The sequence below is a fragment of the Sorex araneus genome, chromosome 1 (assembly GCF_027595985.1).
Source record: "Sorex araneus isolate mSorAra2 chromosome 1, mSorAra2.pri, whole genome shotgun sequence".
In the NCBI taxonomy this organism is placed as follows: Eukaryota; Metazoa; Chordata; class Mammalia; order Eulipotyphla; family Soricidae; genus Sorex; species Sorex araneus.
Window position 1 is genome coordinate 122,308,310 of NC_073302.1, and position 16,886 is coordinate 122,325,195.

At 38.6% G+C, this 16,886-nt stretch overlaps 1 protein-coding gene across 1 annotated transcript in view; it reads right to left on the reverse strand.

The window, feature by feature from the left end:
• Positions 1–1,371: 1,371 nt before the first annotated feature.
• Positions 1,372–16,886, reverse strand: part of PRLR (prolactin receptor) — a 176,821-nt gene continuing 161,306 nt past the window's right edge. Inside the window, exons 5-10 of the mRNA XM_004605551.2 lie at positions 14,436–14,605; positions 9,477–9,646; positions 7,608–7,749; positions 6,115–6,214; positions 5,194–5,263; positions 1,372–2,673 (exon numbers count right to left, since the gene is read on the reverse strand). Coding sequence (XP_004605608.2) covers positions 1,666–2,673; positions 5,194–5,263; positions 6,115–6,214; positions 7,608–7,749; positions 9,477–9,646; positions 14,436–14,605 — 1,660 coding nt within the window. The 3' untranslated portion in view covers positions 1,372–1,665. The remainder of the gene's footprint in view (positions 2,674–5,193; positions 5,264–6,114; positions 6,215–7,607; positions 7,750–9,476; positions 9,647–14,435; positions 14,606–16,886) is intronic.

Sequence of the window (16,886 nt, forward strand, 5' to 3'; positions counted from 1 at the left end):
AATTGAATGAGTCACAGATGCTGTCTTAAAAATGAAAGATCTGGGCTTTTGATGATTCTTGGGGAGTTTATCCATGGAACTCACTTAGAGATCCTCACTACCAGGATTTCTTTTAACCCTTCCTACTGCCCTGCAGATACCTGGTTTCTTAGAACTTTTATTGGACTCCTCTGATATAAGTCCCGCCTCTCTCCAGGGTTTGCTGATGTGTCTCCTCTAGAGAAATACTGTTGGCTTTGCTTAAAATTTCTCTGTGGTTCATGTTCATTCATCAAAGCAAAACCAAATCAAACCATCTCTTTCAAATACTACCTTAGAAGTAACTGTGCTTCTTATTCATAGTAGCTTTAAGAAGATTCATTCATGTAGAGTAGAAGCCCTGGACTAGCCCTAAACTTACAGAAGAAGCAATTTTTGGTTTGTGGAGAGCCCTAAAACTCTAGTTTGGTGATTATTGTTCAAGTTATTCTGGAGAGAAAAAGAAACCAGATACACTATACTATATTGTGTTGGAAATTGAATATTGTCATCTACTTCCTATTTCTTAGTGGACTTTAGGTTGATATGGCATTTTACTCCACCGAGAGAAGCTGCATATACTAATATGTACCGTAAATACTCATTACAACCTCATAGCAGAAAGCACTGTACCCACTGAATACGTAAACAGCTGTACCGGGAAAGATAGAAAATTGTCTTTTATTTTACCTAAGCGATAGAAAAATAGTCTTCAAAAATACATTGTTAAATTATGGGTTTATAGTAAAGTAGAATTTGTATTTACAGTAAGGCAGTATTTCCACTAGCATCCTGCTATGATTATCTTTTAATTAAAGTTAGTCTTTTGGGATGTTTTTCTCAGTAAAAGAAGACTAGGGTCCATATTAAGTGATAGATAATGCCAAAATGAAGCAGGGAAATGTGTTTTTTTTAGGAGAATTTACTACATGGAATTTATTTGCCTCTTGTGTAAGAAATTTGACTTCCCCAAATTATAATCTCTCTAGAGTCTTTAGAATACATTTCAATTGAGGGAAGGGAATACATACTTGACAGTCTGAACTATTTTAAGAAAGAGCTAGAGGCATCATTTTTGATTTGCATGTTGGCAAGCCATCACTAAGGTAACTGGACAGATGTAAACAATTTTCTGGGTGTCTGATATAGTTTTTCTTCAAATGTATTATATTTAGTTAATTCTAATCAAATGAAAGAGGAGTATAAAGATGAAGTAATTGGTTTTCAAGGCATTTTCTCATGTCTGTCATCTTTCTGTGGTAAACAATTATGACTATTTTCATTTCCTTCTATCACATACTCAACCATTAAATCCTTTCCCCAAGGATATACCTATTGGCACCATCCCTCCAAAACACTAAACAATGTGCTTTTATTTCATTGAACACATAATTTTATAAGTAATAGCAAGAAAAGGAAATCTACAAATCACAGTCATGAAACGAAACAATTTGTTCTGGAATCAGCTGTTGGAGAGAGAGGCAACTGGTTGAAAATGGAGCATGAAAAGGCGTGAACTGTGAGTTTTTGTAGTGTTATTCTAACCACACTCTTAGGTAATGTCTAGTAGATAGCATTTCGTGTACTCTGTAGTGTTACCTGAAGAAAAAAATCACATTTTAACCAACCATCCTATCAACCAAATAATTACTGAAAGGAGTGCACAAAGCCTGTGGGATCCAGGTAATCCAACCCACCCAGCTGGAGTTTGCAGTTGCCTGGGGTCATGGTGAAGGAGGTCAGGTCATTTTCGACTTGGTTCTGCTGAAGGAATGGTGGCACTTCCTTGGTGGGTTCTTCGAGCAAAGCCAGGTTTTGAGCGCGTGGATCTGGTACCAAGACTAGGATGTTGTTATCCATCACACTGGATACCTTTGCGTACTCCTTACTGGTTTCCGGAGCCCCCAGCTTCTCCATAGGGTCACTGTCCTCTCTCTGCTTTGGGAGTAATGACAGTGCGCCGTCTTTGTTGATCTTGTGAATCTCCACGTAATCCAGTGGCTTTGCAGACAGGAAGGGGGTTTGCTCTGGTGGCGGCAGCAGGGTCGTGTCTTGGCCAGTCTTGGGCTGAAAACTTCCCCCCTTCCTCTGCTCTGCTGCCTTTTCCTCCTCTCCTGTCTCATTGGTGTTGGAGGATTTCAGAGCAAGTTTGTCTGTCTTGTCCAGCAAAGTGGCAGCTGTGCCTGCGGTGCCCAGGGCCAGCTTGCACACATCAGCGATATTGTGGTAAGAAGATCTGGGGTTCTGTTCTCCGGGAGGCTGGGGTAAGGGCCATGTTGAAGATTTGGAGGCATCTGCATGAAAATGGGGAATCTTGGCTCCCAAGCTTGAGTTCTGGGGGTTCCAGGTGCGGATAATGGTGGTTTTGGGATTGTCTGGTTTTTCAGGTCCCTCAGGAGTGTGGCATGGCGGGGGATTGGCCCGGGGTTCCTCACACTTCTCTGACAAAAGGGAAGGGCTGTCGCAGCTTCCTCGGCCAGAGTCACTGTCAGGATCTATTTTCTGAGCTGGGTGTTCTTTGGAATGGCCGGGCATCAGCTGCTGGTCCTCACTGTCATCGACTTCTAAATACTCTACCAGCAAGTCCTCACAGTCAGAAGTTGGGGGAAAGTCTTGGCACCCCAGGGCACTCAGCAGTTCTTCCGATTTGCCCTTCTATCAAAACACAAACACAGGCAGAGCAAGTGGTTAGTGTCCCAATGAGCCATTCTGCCTCTTTTCCCTGCCTGCATTTTCAGTTATGGGCACAAGAGATGTGACAATGAGCATCATTCACCAAACTTCTAGACATTTCCATATTATAACCACCTCCCTGATTGCTATTATTTTTAATTTTCGTCACAATATGATTTTTAAACTGTAGACAGCAAAGATTACAGTCTAAGAGAGCAAACAGCGCTCACATACAATGAGCACGCAGCTACTAAATAAGAAAAGCTTGTGAAACCGCTAAACTCACAAAAAACACACAGCATTTTGGGAATTACTGGCAGGCTGTGGGACCAGGCTGCCGGCCACTTTTTTGAGTTGGTTGTAGTAAGTTAATTCTAATTTCTTCTCCTCTTTTTTTTTTCTTTATTTTTGCTTTTTGGGTCACACCCGGTGATGAACTCAGGAATTACCCTTGGCGCTGCTCATGGGACCATATGGGATGCTGGGAATTGAACCTGGGTCGGCCTCGTGCAAGATTGAGTATTGTGCAATGGAAATTGAAAAAGGAAGTAAAACATCCCTACTTGGGATGACATGAAAATATACATTGAATTTTAAAGGTCTAACTAAAAATTATTAAAAACAACAAATCAATACAGTTAAGTCGCAGGTTATAGGGTCAATATACAAAAATATGCTGCATGTTTCTATGGAAACTACAAACTAGAAAAAGAAATAAATCAGGAAGATAATTCCATTTATAATTGCATCAAAAATCATATGCTTAGGAACAAAGGGAAGCAAAAGACTTATACATCAAACCCCATGCTTTTTTGCTACTAAAAGAAGTGAGTAAAGAATAAGAAAATGAAAAAATACTTCATGTTCCTGTGTTGGAAAGTAACATTTAAAAAGAAACATTTTTTTTTTTTTTTGAGGCACAAGGATTTCCATCTTGGAGAGCCCAGCAAGCTACTGAGAGTATCCCGCCTGCATGGCAGAGCCTGGCAAGCTGCCCATGGAGTATTCCATATGCCTAAAACAGTAACAAGTCTCACAATGGAGAAGTGACTGGTGCTTGCTCCAACAAATCCATGAACAACAGGATGACTATGCTATAGAGCTACAAGGATTTACAATGCTGTTAACTCTCTTCAAAAATGGATACATCATTGTAACACTACACTCATGGGGGGATGCCCACCCCCGACAATGCCAGTCATGTAAGCTCAGTTCTAGAGACAATATCTTCAGTTCTGATGACTTTGATCATGCTTTATTCCCTTTTAATGTTTCTTTTTATCTCATACTTGGGAAAGATCTCTCTGTCCTCTTGTCTCTCATTCTCTTTTTTTGTGAAGGTGATAGCACCTACGCATATAGGTGAATAGACCAAAAATCCTGAACTGGGAAACTGTAAAGCAATGATAAATTGATAAAGTAAATTAAAAACCAAAGATATATCTTTATTTTATTTTATTTTTTAATCAGAAAGACATCCTAGCGTGAAAACAGAGTCAAAGTCACTTAGATGGGAGAAGTGGGCTGAAAGGGCTGGACAAACTGTGGTGGAGGGTCCATCATACTTTGGTGGTGGGTGTTGTAATATTGTATTATTAGAGCATAGAAACATTGACACTCTTGTAAACCAATGTTGACTCAGTTAGAAAGAAAAAAAAAGAAAGAAAGAATACTGGACCAGAAGCCCAAATTATAGGGCTCTGGTCCCTATTCTGATATCTGTTACCTAAATGAACACAGTTAAGCCAAATTCTCTGAGACTCACTTTTCAATTCTTACATTGTGGGCTTCACTGTAGATGGACCAAGTGATAGAAAGTGCTAGTGGTTGCTTCTATGTACCTCAGGGTTAAGTTTAAGGTCAAAATGAAGTGATGTATTTTAACTTGAAGAGAAATTAAAGAATGTCATATCCCCTCGTTTTATTTAAAACACTGAAATTTAATTTCTTGAATCAGCCTCAATGGTTCCTGGCACACCAGGACCACTGCAGCAATCCCGTCTCAACTGACTGCTCAGTCTGAGCAATGGCAATAGGGTTTTCTGTGACTATGGTCTTAAATATAGGACATTTAAGAGCAATTTTTTTTATAGTGTATAATGGAGGTGGGAGGATGGAGGGTTCCTGTGTTTTATTAATCAAAATAGTCACCTTGTTCCTATCAGCACCACAGCTCTAACCAACTGAGCTACCTGCTGGGGTGGTACCCCTTGTTTCTAAAACAACTATTTGTACAAGGTGTTTGTCTTCACATCTACAAACAGCTGTGGTACATAGAGCAGGTGTGACATTGCTATACATTTTGTGCTTTCTTGGTGCTTCTTCTTGTCCTATGACATTATGCGTCTGGTAGTATGTGTTCTCATGCCTTTTTGGCAAACATGCAGTCGGATGAGGATGACTGAAATGATCAGATGGGATTGATGGGGATTGTGTACGCATACGTAAAGGTAGTTATTAAAAAACAGAGAGTCACACAGCCTTCTAAACTTTTGGACTTACCTCAAGCAGATGAGTATCAAATCCTTTTATTTTTGGACCCGGAACTGGTGGAAGAATACAGGTCACCATGCTATGAAATAATTTGTGAGATAGGATAAATGAATTTTTTTCTCCCCTTGTAACTTTAAACATTTTCTCTAAATAGCTACTACATGGATTGCAGTAGATAGGAAATAGAATTTTAAGATTACATGAAACTAACAATAAGTAGTGAAGACAATTAATAAATATAGAAATCTTGTATCAAAAGTAACTCTGGATAACAGAAGACTATTCTGAAATTTGTGACTTTGTTTATACTGATTTTAACTGCTCTTACAAGAATTTATTTATTTATTTATAATTTTTTTTGCTTTTTGGGTCACACCTGGCAATGCACAGGGGTTACTCCTGGCTCTGCGCTCAGGAATTACTCCTGGCAGTGCTCTGGGGACTATATGGAATGCTGGGAATCGAACCCGTGTTGGCTGTGAGCAAGGCAAATGCCCTACCTGCTGTGCCATTGCTCCAGCCCCAAGATTTTATTTTTCTAACAGAAGTAAGTTCTTTCTTTATTCTCTGGCCACATAAAGTGCCCCCCTTCTTTATCGTTTTGCTGATTTTTTCTTTTACATAAATCATCACAGGCACTAGTTCCCAATCCTTTGAAAAGGGAGAGTTTAGCCCAAAGATATTTTTTTTTCACCATTTCACAACTACTGGAAAAAACACCAGCTTCAAAAAGATATTTTTTACTTTTGTTAACATAGATAAAAGAAGTGTGTGTGTGTGTTTGTGTATGTGTGTGTACACAATGGAAATAATGGCTAAAATTAGGAGCCTGAATCACCCACAGGTTTCCATTATCTTTATATTGTCTTTTTTTTGCTATTATTTGGGACAACAATGATGGATAGGAGGATCGATAGAGAGGAAAAGTACCTATAGCCCTTCAAAGCCACTGCCCAGACCATAATCAAACAGATGACAGCAGAAAGAACAGCTACAAAGATCCACACGGTTGTATCTTTCATGGTGAAGTCTAGAAAGCAAACAGCAAGAAAGCTTTGATCACACACAGCACTATTAAAAACAAATAAGCAAACGAAAAAAAACAAAACTAATGAACGAAACATTAGAACAGGATGGTTACCCTATTCTCCCATATAATATACTTGTGTATACTTGTTCTTACTCTACAAACTTCAAAATTATTTTATATATTTTAAAATTTGAAATTTAAGGAAGAGATACAAAGTCACATGATCTGTTGCATTCTAACAATAAAAGCTAACACAAAGTTCTTATTAAAAGCCATCCCTGGTGCAAAGCTCTTTATATGTATAGTTTTTTTGTATGTAAATATAAGAAAACCAAAACTCAGAGACTGATATATTCATGAGCATGTAATTATAAAGTTGCAATTTAGGACTTAAAATTCAACTCGTTTGTCTCTAGACCTATAGGTTTATTAGTAAGAACTAGGATTAGTTTAGATGAGCATGTAAATCATAAAACCTTCCCAGTTTGACAGTCAAATAGTAAGCCCTGATACTGCCCAGGCAAGTTTCAAAAGAGTGAAGCTTTGTCTGATGGTTCTGGGCACAGAAGTTCTAACTTCTGTACATTTCAATTTCCTCACTTTTAATTTAATTAATTAATTTATTTTTCTTTATTATTATTTTTTATTGAATCACCATGTGGAAAGTTACAAAGCTTTCAGGTTTAAGTCTCAGTTACATAATGCTCTAACACCCATCCCTTCACCAGTGCACATATTCCACCACCAAGAACCACCGTAAACCTCCCTCCAGTCCCCCACCCTCACTTTTAATTTTAATGTCAACATTCTTTCTGAATATTATATTCTCTCTTAATAATGAACAAATTGGAAGACCAAACAAGGTAAGAACTTGGTAACTTATAAAGTATGTTAGAAACACAGTAAGAATTATATCCTAGTGGAATTACAGGCCACCATGGCTAAAGGCATTTAGCTAGAATTGAGTCTCTTATCTACTGTTCCTCAATGAAGAGACTGACACGTAATTGATACCAGAAACTGAAAATTCATCTAGGTCCTCGACAGATGATACTATCTTACAAATTCTTCAAGAATGAGATGATGATTTGGACTAATGGTACTGAAGAAGCAGAGAAAGAGGGCAGAAATATTAATGACCCAGTACTCTGGGATCTGCCACACCTATCTCTGCAGCTTTGCTGGAAATGGTTTTTCATGGTAAAGATCAGAGAACAGCCCTCCACTTTCAAATTTCTTGGAATGGGATGGGGAAATGAGAAACCCACCTCTATTAATTCTTCTGGATAAGATTCTAAATAGTTTCTTTACAAGGTACTACACGCAGATTTACTTCATTCATTACATTTAAAAATATTTACAAGTAGAGGCATAAGATTCTTTAGACACATACCGTTAGGTATCTGGATAGAGCTCTCTGGGCCCCACTCACTCCAGGATCCATGGTCAGGTTTGCAACGAACTTGGACAATGTATTTCTGTCCTGGATATAAGCTGAGAATCTTAAACTGAGTCTGGTGTCCAGCAAAATGGGTCTAGGGAGGAGGAACAAGACAAAGAGAAGTTGCTTCTGAGTTGTGTTATAAAAGAGAGAATAAACTGGAGAATTCCCCTAGAGAATAAACTATTTGAGCAAAGGGACCGGAAAGGCAGACTTAGTGGGTAGTCTAAGGTCACCATTCTTCCCACTCAGCCTATTTTTTCTCACCTATTAAAAAAATTGCTTGTATTTGGGCGAGGGATTGTGAGTGTGGGAGGGAATGTTGTCAGGGAGGGAGAGAACTGATAACATTAACAAAATCATAGAAATTAAAAAAATAGATAAGTTTCTTATTCCAAATAAAGTTTCTTTCTCCATCTATTTTAAATTCTGTTTCAGAAAGACAAATATTTTCCTCCCTATCTCTGCATCATGAAAGAAGACCAGCTAACACAGCTGCAAACTGATTTTTTAAAAAAGAGACTAATAAAATAATAGATTCAGGATTATTAATTTGTGCAAAACCATTAGGTATAAGAGAGCTGGAAATTCATCTATGTTGAAGCAATAATGCATGAATCAAGACAATTTTATAATCAAAGGATTGGTTTGTGGTCTCTCTAATCCAGGCGTTGGGTCTAACATCATTTCTTCTTGTGGGTCAACAGATGGTGGTGTGTGTGTGTGTGTGTGTGTGTGTGTGTGTGTCCGTGTGTGTGTTTTTCCTGATATGAAGCAATGATACTTCAGTAATTGTTTTTAAGATATTACTTTCTATGTGAATAAAGTCCGATCTCTCAAATATTCAATTATTAAAATATAGAGATTGGACTTCTGGGTAATAATGCAATATGAAATATATACTATCACCTCTTAAGGTTTTGATTTTCCTTCCAAATATTTTTCCACCCATACCTAATGAAGTCTTTTTATTGCATTTTTTACCTTTTTTGATTATACCTGGAAGTGCTCAGGGATCACATGATTCCAGAGATTGAACCAAGGCTTCCTGCATACAAAGCATGCACTATGCTCCTAAGAGCGATCTGTCTAATGCTATAACAAAGTCTTTGGATATAGAGTCTGCTTACAGGAAACACAGTGGAAGAAGAATTAGCTAAATTATTCCACAAAGACTTAAATGCAGAAGGTAGCACACTCTACGGGACAGTAACCCCAACCTTCTGAGCACAGAATATAACAACCAGCCTCAGTGGATGGTCCTACAGTGAATTATGGTTAGGAAAATTAACCATTAAAGTTATTTGTGAAGTAAGAAGGGTAATTAAAACATGGAGTGGCTATTAAATGAAGTTAATGAACTTAATTATCTTTTGTGATAATTGTTATTTTGATTACTTAGAAATTAGCCCTTCAAAAGAGATATAGCCTAAGTTATTTAAGGGTCAAATACGATAATGACAACATTTACTGTATGACTGATTTACTTGTGAACTCAATCATAGTCAGCCACTGATAATGTTGTTCATGATTACTCTGAGATCAACCCTCCCTGCACCTCATTTAGGACCACTTAAATACCCTTATAGATGACTAGCTGGAAGGCAAACTGAGAGAGCTGGGTTGGAAACCTGACAAAAGAATCTGCTCAGTGTAAGGAAGTAGGTCTGGGGGAGAGCTGTGTAGATGAGTCCCTCAGGAAAGAGGCCCTTTCACATCTGGGTGGGCCAGACCAGTCTCAGGTGGGCAACAAGGAGGCCCAATAATTAGGAGGAAGAGCCTGTTTTCTTCTGTGAGACCTTTAGCTCCTGGTTAACTCACCTCCCACTCAGATGCCTTCTCAGGTTTTAGTCGAATCTCATACTGGAGTGTGAGCCAACCGGATCTTACATCAACCAGGGTGGGTGGAAACCATTTCATCCACAGGTATGGATTTCTGTCTTCTGGCTGTTTCACTTCCAAAGTCAGGTTGACAGGAGGGTCTGGTTCAACTGTAATAGGAAATGAACTCTGTAGTACACATCGCTTGCACCCTTTATTTGACTTTCCTGTTTTCTATAACAAACTAAATGTCTGGGTATCATTCTATCGATCTCAACTATGGCAGACAAAGGTTATGTCTCACGTGGCCTTTAGTATGTACTTTATCATATTTGTACTTGAAGATGAAACACAAGGTGCTTGAAGATTGGGCTGGTTGAAATAACAAGCAGCTAAGATTTTATTATTGACACGTTACCTCTATTTTCTACCACAAGACAAGGTATCCACTGAAGTAATTTTCATGATAACAGGGATCAGATTATATAAATTACACTGCATGTAAAACTGGGAGATGGAGTGAAGGATTACAGGAAGGGATTTAAATATCTATTTCCCTCATGAGGAAGAAGCTTCCCTTCAATGGCACACACACAAGGTCTTGTGAATGATCTATGAATAATTAATCTCAGTAGGTAACAGAGTTCATTTTTACTTCAGTAGTTTTAAATTTAATATAGATATTACTTTCTATGGTGAATTAAATCTAATCTTTCAAATATTCAATTATTAAATTGTAGAGATTCGACTTTTGGGTAATGATGTCCACAATGATTTTATAATAGCCATCAGCTCATTCACTCATTTACCAAAGATATACTGAATTTCTACTAGCAAAGTGTAATTAACATTTCTAAGTGCTCACTATATGTCTGCCAGGCACTGTGAAAAACAATGTTCCCGCATATTTTATTTCATCCTCTAAGCATCTTCCTGAAATACCCATTCTACAGAGGAGAAGACAGACTTACAGGAGGGGAAATTACTTTCATATAATCACATATTTAGTGAAAGTGATATTTGAATGTAAAGCTTGGAGGAGCTTGCTATATACTATTTCAGTCTATCGTGGTTATGAGATATGGTACATTTCATGTGAGGTGCTGATACACAGACTGGGGTTAGGATGATGCAAGCAAGATGTCTGGGGTACACAATTTAGGAAGGTACCAACAACCAACAAGTTATATGAATGATGCTTCAGTGTCATTAGTCACTTGGAAAAAAACAAATCAAAGCACAATCCAAAGATTGTTCAAGTTCCCTCTAACAGGAATAAAGTTTGAAAATTGAGAAACAGGAAGTTTTAGTTAAAATGTGGAGAAATTGGAACTCTTAGATATGGTAGATGGGAATATAAAACAATACAACCGGAGTGGGGAAACAATCTGAAATTTCCTAAGAAAGTTAACCACGCCACCCAGGAATTTACTCCTCAGAAATTACCCTATCTGTCAGCACTGTTGTAGCACTGTCGTTCATTGATTTGCTTGAGTGGGCACCAGTAATGTCTCCATTGTAAGACTTGTTACTGTTCTGACACATCGAATACACCACGGGTAGTTTGCCAGGATCTGCCGTGTGGGTGGGATACTCTCGGTAGTTTGCCAGGCTCTCCGAGAGGGATGGAGGAATTGAACCCAAGTGCAAGGCAAACTCCCTACACACTGTGCTATCACTCCAGCCCAAAATTACTGTAAAGAACTGAAAGTAGGTATTTGAAAAAAATTTTAGACATAAATGTTCATAGCTGCATAGTCATCTTAGTCAAGAATTGGACACAGTCTAAATGTCCACAAACTCACAGATGGAGAAAATATATCCATGTAATGGAATACTGTTCACCTATAAAAAGGAAATGCTGGCATATATTTTATGACTTGGATAAAACTTGAAAATTTACTAAGCGAAAAAGCCAGACCCAAAAGGTGACCACTGTATGATTCCATATAGATGAATGATCTAGAAAAAAAGGTACATTTATAGAGAGAGATGGAGATCAGTGATTGCTCTGGGGCTAGAGTAGAGGTGAATCAGGAGTGTATTAGAGGCTGTGAGTTTTCCATTTGTAGTGATGGCAGTGTTCGAAAGATAGATTGTGGTGGCGGTTGCATAACATTGTGAATGAACTAATGTAACTGAGTGCACACTTTAAAATGGCTAAAGTGTGCCATTTATTTATACATATATTTATAACCACAATGACAAACTACAATATTTCTTACTTGGGTTTTTTCAATCAAAGGCTGGTGAGTACCTCATTAAGACTGAGATACCTCCGGTTCTAACTTGCCTTACTCTAATCTCAGGGAACTTTTTCTCTTTCCTGTTTATTCCCTTAAAACTGTTTTCATATCAAGTGGACAAAAATTGAGTATAACCATAGCTGTATCTGATATTATAACCCACAACTGCCCCAAACTAAGAAACTCAGAAAATTTGCCATGTAGTTTGATGTTTACATGTTACATAGTTAACACCTAAGGATGGTTACTCTTTATGCACTTATTAACTAAACATAGTTCTTTAACATAGGCTTTATGTGAAGCAAAATAATGAGAAATCCCTTTGATCAGAAACATATTTGTGTAAACATATGAGTAAAATGTTAAAGATGAATCTTTTAAGCAACCTTTCACAACTTCAGCATTATTCACATTTTGAACTACAAAAATCTTTATTGCACATTAGTTTGTGTGTGTGTGGGCCGGGGGGTATAGAGATATCCCAAGAATTGTAGGATGTTTACAAGCACCTCTAGAATATGGGATGTCAGTTACACCCACCCTTTTTCTGTTCCTTCTCCTTGGTTGCAGCAGTCAAATATGTCTCCTGACATTGCCAAATATCCTGGTGAAAACAAAGTCCCCGCCAGTTGAGATTTACTGTTTTTAAACACCTCCAGGACAGTCAAGCATTACTCAACAAGAACAGTAGAATCTGTTTCTGAAACATCTGCCAATGTTGTCATTCTGTACTGCAGGTTATCATTGGATGAAAGTCAAGCTGACAGAAAATGTACTGTGGTTAAAACGGATTTTTAATGAACTTCTCTTGGCCAGCCACCAACCATGTATTCTGAGGGTGATAGGAGCATTCCAAAAATACTTTGATTGCTTTGAAAATGATGGTCCAACACATTCTTTGACCAGAGAATTATTTCCCAGAGTCATTGTGAATTTGATACACTCATTGATTATATTTTTTAAATGCACTTAATCTTTGCAAGTGACAACATGTGGCTTCTTGATGAGGAGTATTCATTTTAACACTTGCTCATTTCAGAACTTTTCTTGCTATCACTGTCTTCCCTCAGATATGAAATATTTTGGCATTTTAGAAGACAGCAACTCAAGAAAGAACCTGTACAAGTGGAATTATTTGACATGCAGCATCTTTAAGATGCAACGATTTACATTTATATAAGTGGAACATATTTTATTATTTCTTGCCAATGGAACTACATTTTTATTTTCTTTAAAAACTAAGATCAAATTCAATTTCCACCCCTGGGCTCTTGGGAGTAATTCACTAGATGCAAGTGTACATGGTGAGTACAGAAAGCTCTTCTAGTTATAAGGATCAGCTACAAATACATGCAATGGGAAGTTGTGCAAGTGAACACTTGAGTGTTCCAGCCTTATTTTTTTTTAAATTAAGTAGTGATAGGTAAGAGAAAGAAGGGACCAGTGTGATAATAATTACCTGGAAATTATGTTGGACAAGAACTGAGTGTTAAAAGTAAGTGAAGGGATGAACCTGATAACCTTTCAGAATCTGTATTGCAAACCAAAATATCTAAAAGAGAAATAGAGAGAGATAGAGAGAGAGGAGAGAGAAGAGAGAGAGAGAGACAGAAAGAGAAAGGGAGGGAGAGAGGGAGGGAGAGAGAGACAGAGAGAGAGGAAGGGAGGGAGAGAGGGAGGAAAAACATTTGCCATGGGGGGGGGAAAGAATGGGAGGGTAACTAGGGACATTGGTGGTGGGAAATGTACACTGGTGAAGGAACAAGTGTTGGAACATTGTATGACTGAAACCTAATCATGAACAGCTTTGTAAGGGTCTATCTCACTAGTGATTCAATAAAATATAAAAAATTTAAAACAATTAAAACAATTAAAAAACTATTTCTCATTCTCAGTCAAAAAAATAAAAATAAAAATTAGGTGGTGCTAAGTCAATCTTGGGTGACACTGAACTCAATACGTTACAGCCTGGATTACTACCCTAAGAAATAAATGAGTAAAGTAGGGCTTAACCCAGTCCTGGTTTAACCATCTCTTGTCTTCTTGTCATTTTGTCCTCCCTGATGAACAACAGTTATGGCCTCATTGCTAAAGTTCAATGTTGACCATGAAAATCAAGAAGCAGCTCTCCGATTGACTTTGTTTTACTTAGCTGATGACTTTTCCAAATGCTGCACTTGAGACTTGGCCTTCAGCCAGCTGTCCAAGCAGCATTATTTACTTCCCAAATTCTTTATTTTTAAAATTATAGCTCTGTTACTAAGAGCCATTTGTACATTGAAAACTGGAGCTTAGCAATTCCTGTGGGTGTGGAGCCACGTAGACACATTCTAAGAGCTGATACCCCACAGAGCAGCTTTCTTTCCACAGGGAGAGAGAAATAAAATTTGAGTATCAAGGGAGAAGGTAACAGCAGTCACAGGAGAAGGGCTGATTAAGAAAGAATTAATAGAACATTCCTGTTGGGTTCAGAGATGGGAAAAAGGGTCAAAGGAAAGTACAAAACACAAGTATCCCAAATGTCAGTCCTACGGTCATGAATGGCTTGATAAAAATTGGTTTGAATGACTCAGTTGACAAAAATATTGAGAATTTTCTAATTTTTCTTTTTCTTTCTTTCTGGATTCACCTTAAAATTAAGAAGATTCAAACTGGGTCTATCAGTAGGTCCCTAAGGGAATACAAATTCCTCATGAGAAACCCTTTACCTTACCTATGTAAGTTACATCCACATAAAGTGGATCCGAGGAACTGCTTCCCATTTCGTTTGTGGCGTTTATGGTCATGATATACATTGTCCATATGGAGGTGTGTTTCTTGTCAAAATAACAGGAATTGGGCCCACCGGTCTTGTAGTCTGGACATTCATGGATGAGTGTTTCTCTGCAACAAGTAATATATTACAGGTGAATAAGAAAGTAGTGAAAGGAACATAGTTTTTTCTTAATAGATTTCTTCCAGTAGGCTTTTGTGAATTCCAAATGTGAAAAGTAGGTTGGGGGTTGGAGCAATAGTATAGCTAGTAAGATGCTTGCCTTGCATGTGACCAACCTAGGTTTAATCCCTGGTAGCCCACCCATATGGTCCCCTAAACTCTGCCAGGAGTGGTTTCTCAGAGCCACTTGGTGTGACTCAAAAAGAAAAGGAAAAAGACACCCCCAAATAAAACAAAAATTAGAGGTGAAGAACATACTCTGATTTTCTGTTTTCTGCCCATGTCATCCTGGGAGTGAGACGAGAATGCTGGTAAGGGGTGTCTAAGTTACATTAGGGTATTAGTGACTTTACTTTTCAATGACTCTGTACTTTTAATTAATGACTCCAACTTTTCTCTTGTACAAGTTTTTGTGATATATGCTTCTCTGCCAACAAAAACTTGAGCTTCCAATGGTCAGAGAACCAGCACAACTAGGACAATGCCATTTGTCAACTCAGAAATGGGACAGGGGTCATAAGAAGAAAAAATGATTGCAAACAGATGCTGAATACATTTTTTCTCAAAACAAGATGAAAGGGGATAGAAATAGGTGCCAGTATATTTCAGACCATATTAATTTGGCAATCACATGAAGAGACTACGCAAGAAAAGTTTCCAGGTCCGAGTGGCTCATTTGGGTGCTCACATTTAGGGTTGGGGGATTCCACACGGCACACCATACAGGTGCAAAGGCTTCTTTGTTTCGGTTCCCAGTTTGAGTTCCTGCAATCTGTTTAAATGACACCCTTTTCAGTCCCAGAAGGGATGACAGCTTTGTGTACAACAGAGTGCTGTCTCTGGGAAGTGGGCCAGCTGTTGCTAACAGTAAATGTTTTGCTCAAGGGAGAAAGATATAACTCTGATGGGATTTTCAGGAGACGCTCCTTCGGAATGTAGCAGAATTCCACCCAGAGATGACTTCCTTTAGTCCATATAGCAACCTTCCCTGTCCTCTAGGAGATGGTGGATCCTGTATCTGCTCAGGAAAATCACTTAGAGAGCTCTTTATTTTCTCAAACATGAAAGAAGTTTAAAAAGTTTGTGTGCCATGAATTGTCAAGGATTACATGATAATATTCTTATGTTGTGAAAGTAATGATTACTAAATTTAATATAGCAAAAGTCTGATTTTAAAGCATAAACTTTGGTTTTAGTGCATTAGATCCTAACTGCAGTGAAAGGTCTGGGCAGGGTTGTGGTGAGCCGGCTTTGGGATTCTATGGCCACCAGGGACCTGTTAGGTCTAAGATTTTCTCTAGTTCCAGCCCATAGAAGGTCAGAGTATCATCTATGGACAGATGCAGGGATGGTTTTTCCAGAGTAGGTCTGCTATTGGGTGGAAGTGGTGACCTGTCACCTCTGTGCTGACCAGTCACATGGTTTTCATGGGCATTTCCAGGACTGTCCCATTCTTCTTGATGGAGTGGGGTTTAATGGCAGCAAGACAATGAGTGTGCCTTTCTGCAAACTGACCTGATCATTGTTGACTGGGGACTAAAGATGGTGGGGATGAAGAGATTGGATTTCTAGATCTTTCTAACCAGGGAAATATTGTTGTGGAGGTGAGGTATGGGTCTGGCGTATCCTTCCCACTCTGGCCAGAATCTTGTTTTTATGTGGCAATGGAAAGGACATTTAAATGATTATATTAAAATCTGGTTCCAATGCATTACATATATGTATAAATGAAACCATTTTTTATTTCTTTTCTTTTTTTTTTTTTTGCTTTTTGGGTCACACCCAGCAATGCTCAGGGGTTACTCCTGGCTTTGCACTCAGGAATTACTTCTGGCGGTGCTTGGGGGGACCATATGGGATGCTGGGGATCAAACCCGGGTGGGCCTCGTGCAAGGCAAATGCCCTACCCGCTGTGCTATCGCTCCGGCCCCCATTTTTTATTTCTTGACTTCTATGTTTCTTTCTGTTTTTTCCTTTCTTTTTGCACCTGGTAGCAAGTAGAGGTCACTCTCAGCGGAGTGCTTGGGGGCCACTTCTACCAGTGCTTGGGGCCAGTGCAGTCCTGGGACCCAGCACTTTGATCTATCTCCCTGGTTCCTGGGACAAGCATTGAGGATATAAAAAATCTACCATCATTTAGGAAGCACCTTTCTGAGACCAGGGATTCTGAAACTTAGCCTGCAATGGAGATACCCCTGTTCTGTACGACTCCATGTGTGCAGAGAAGCA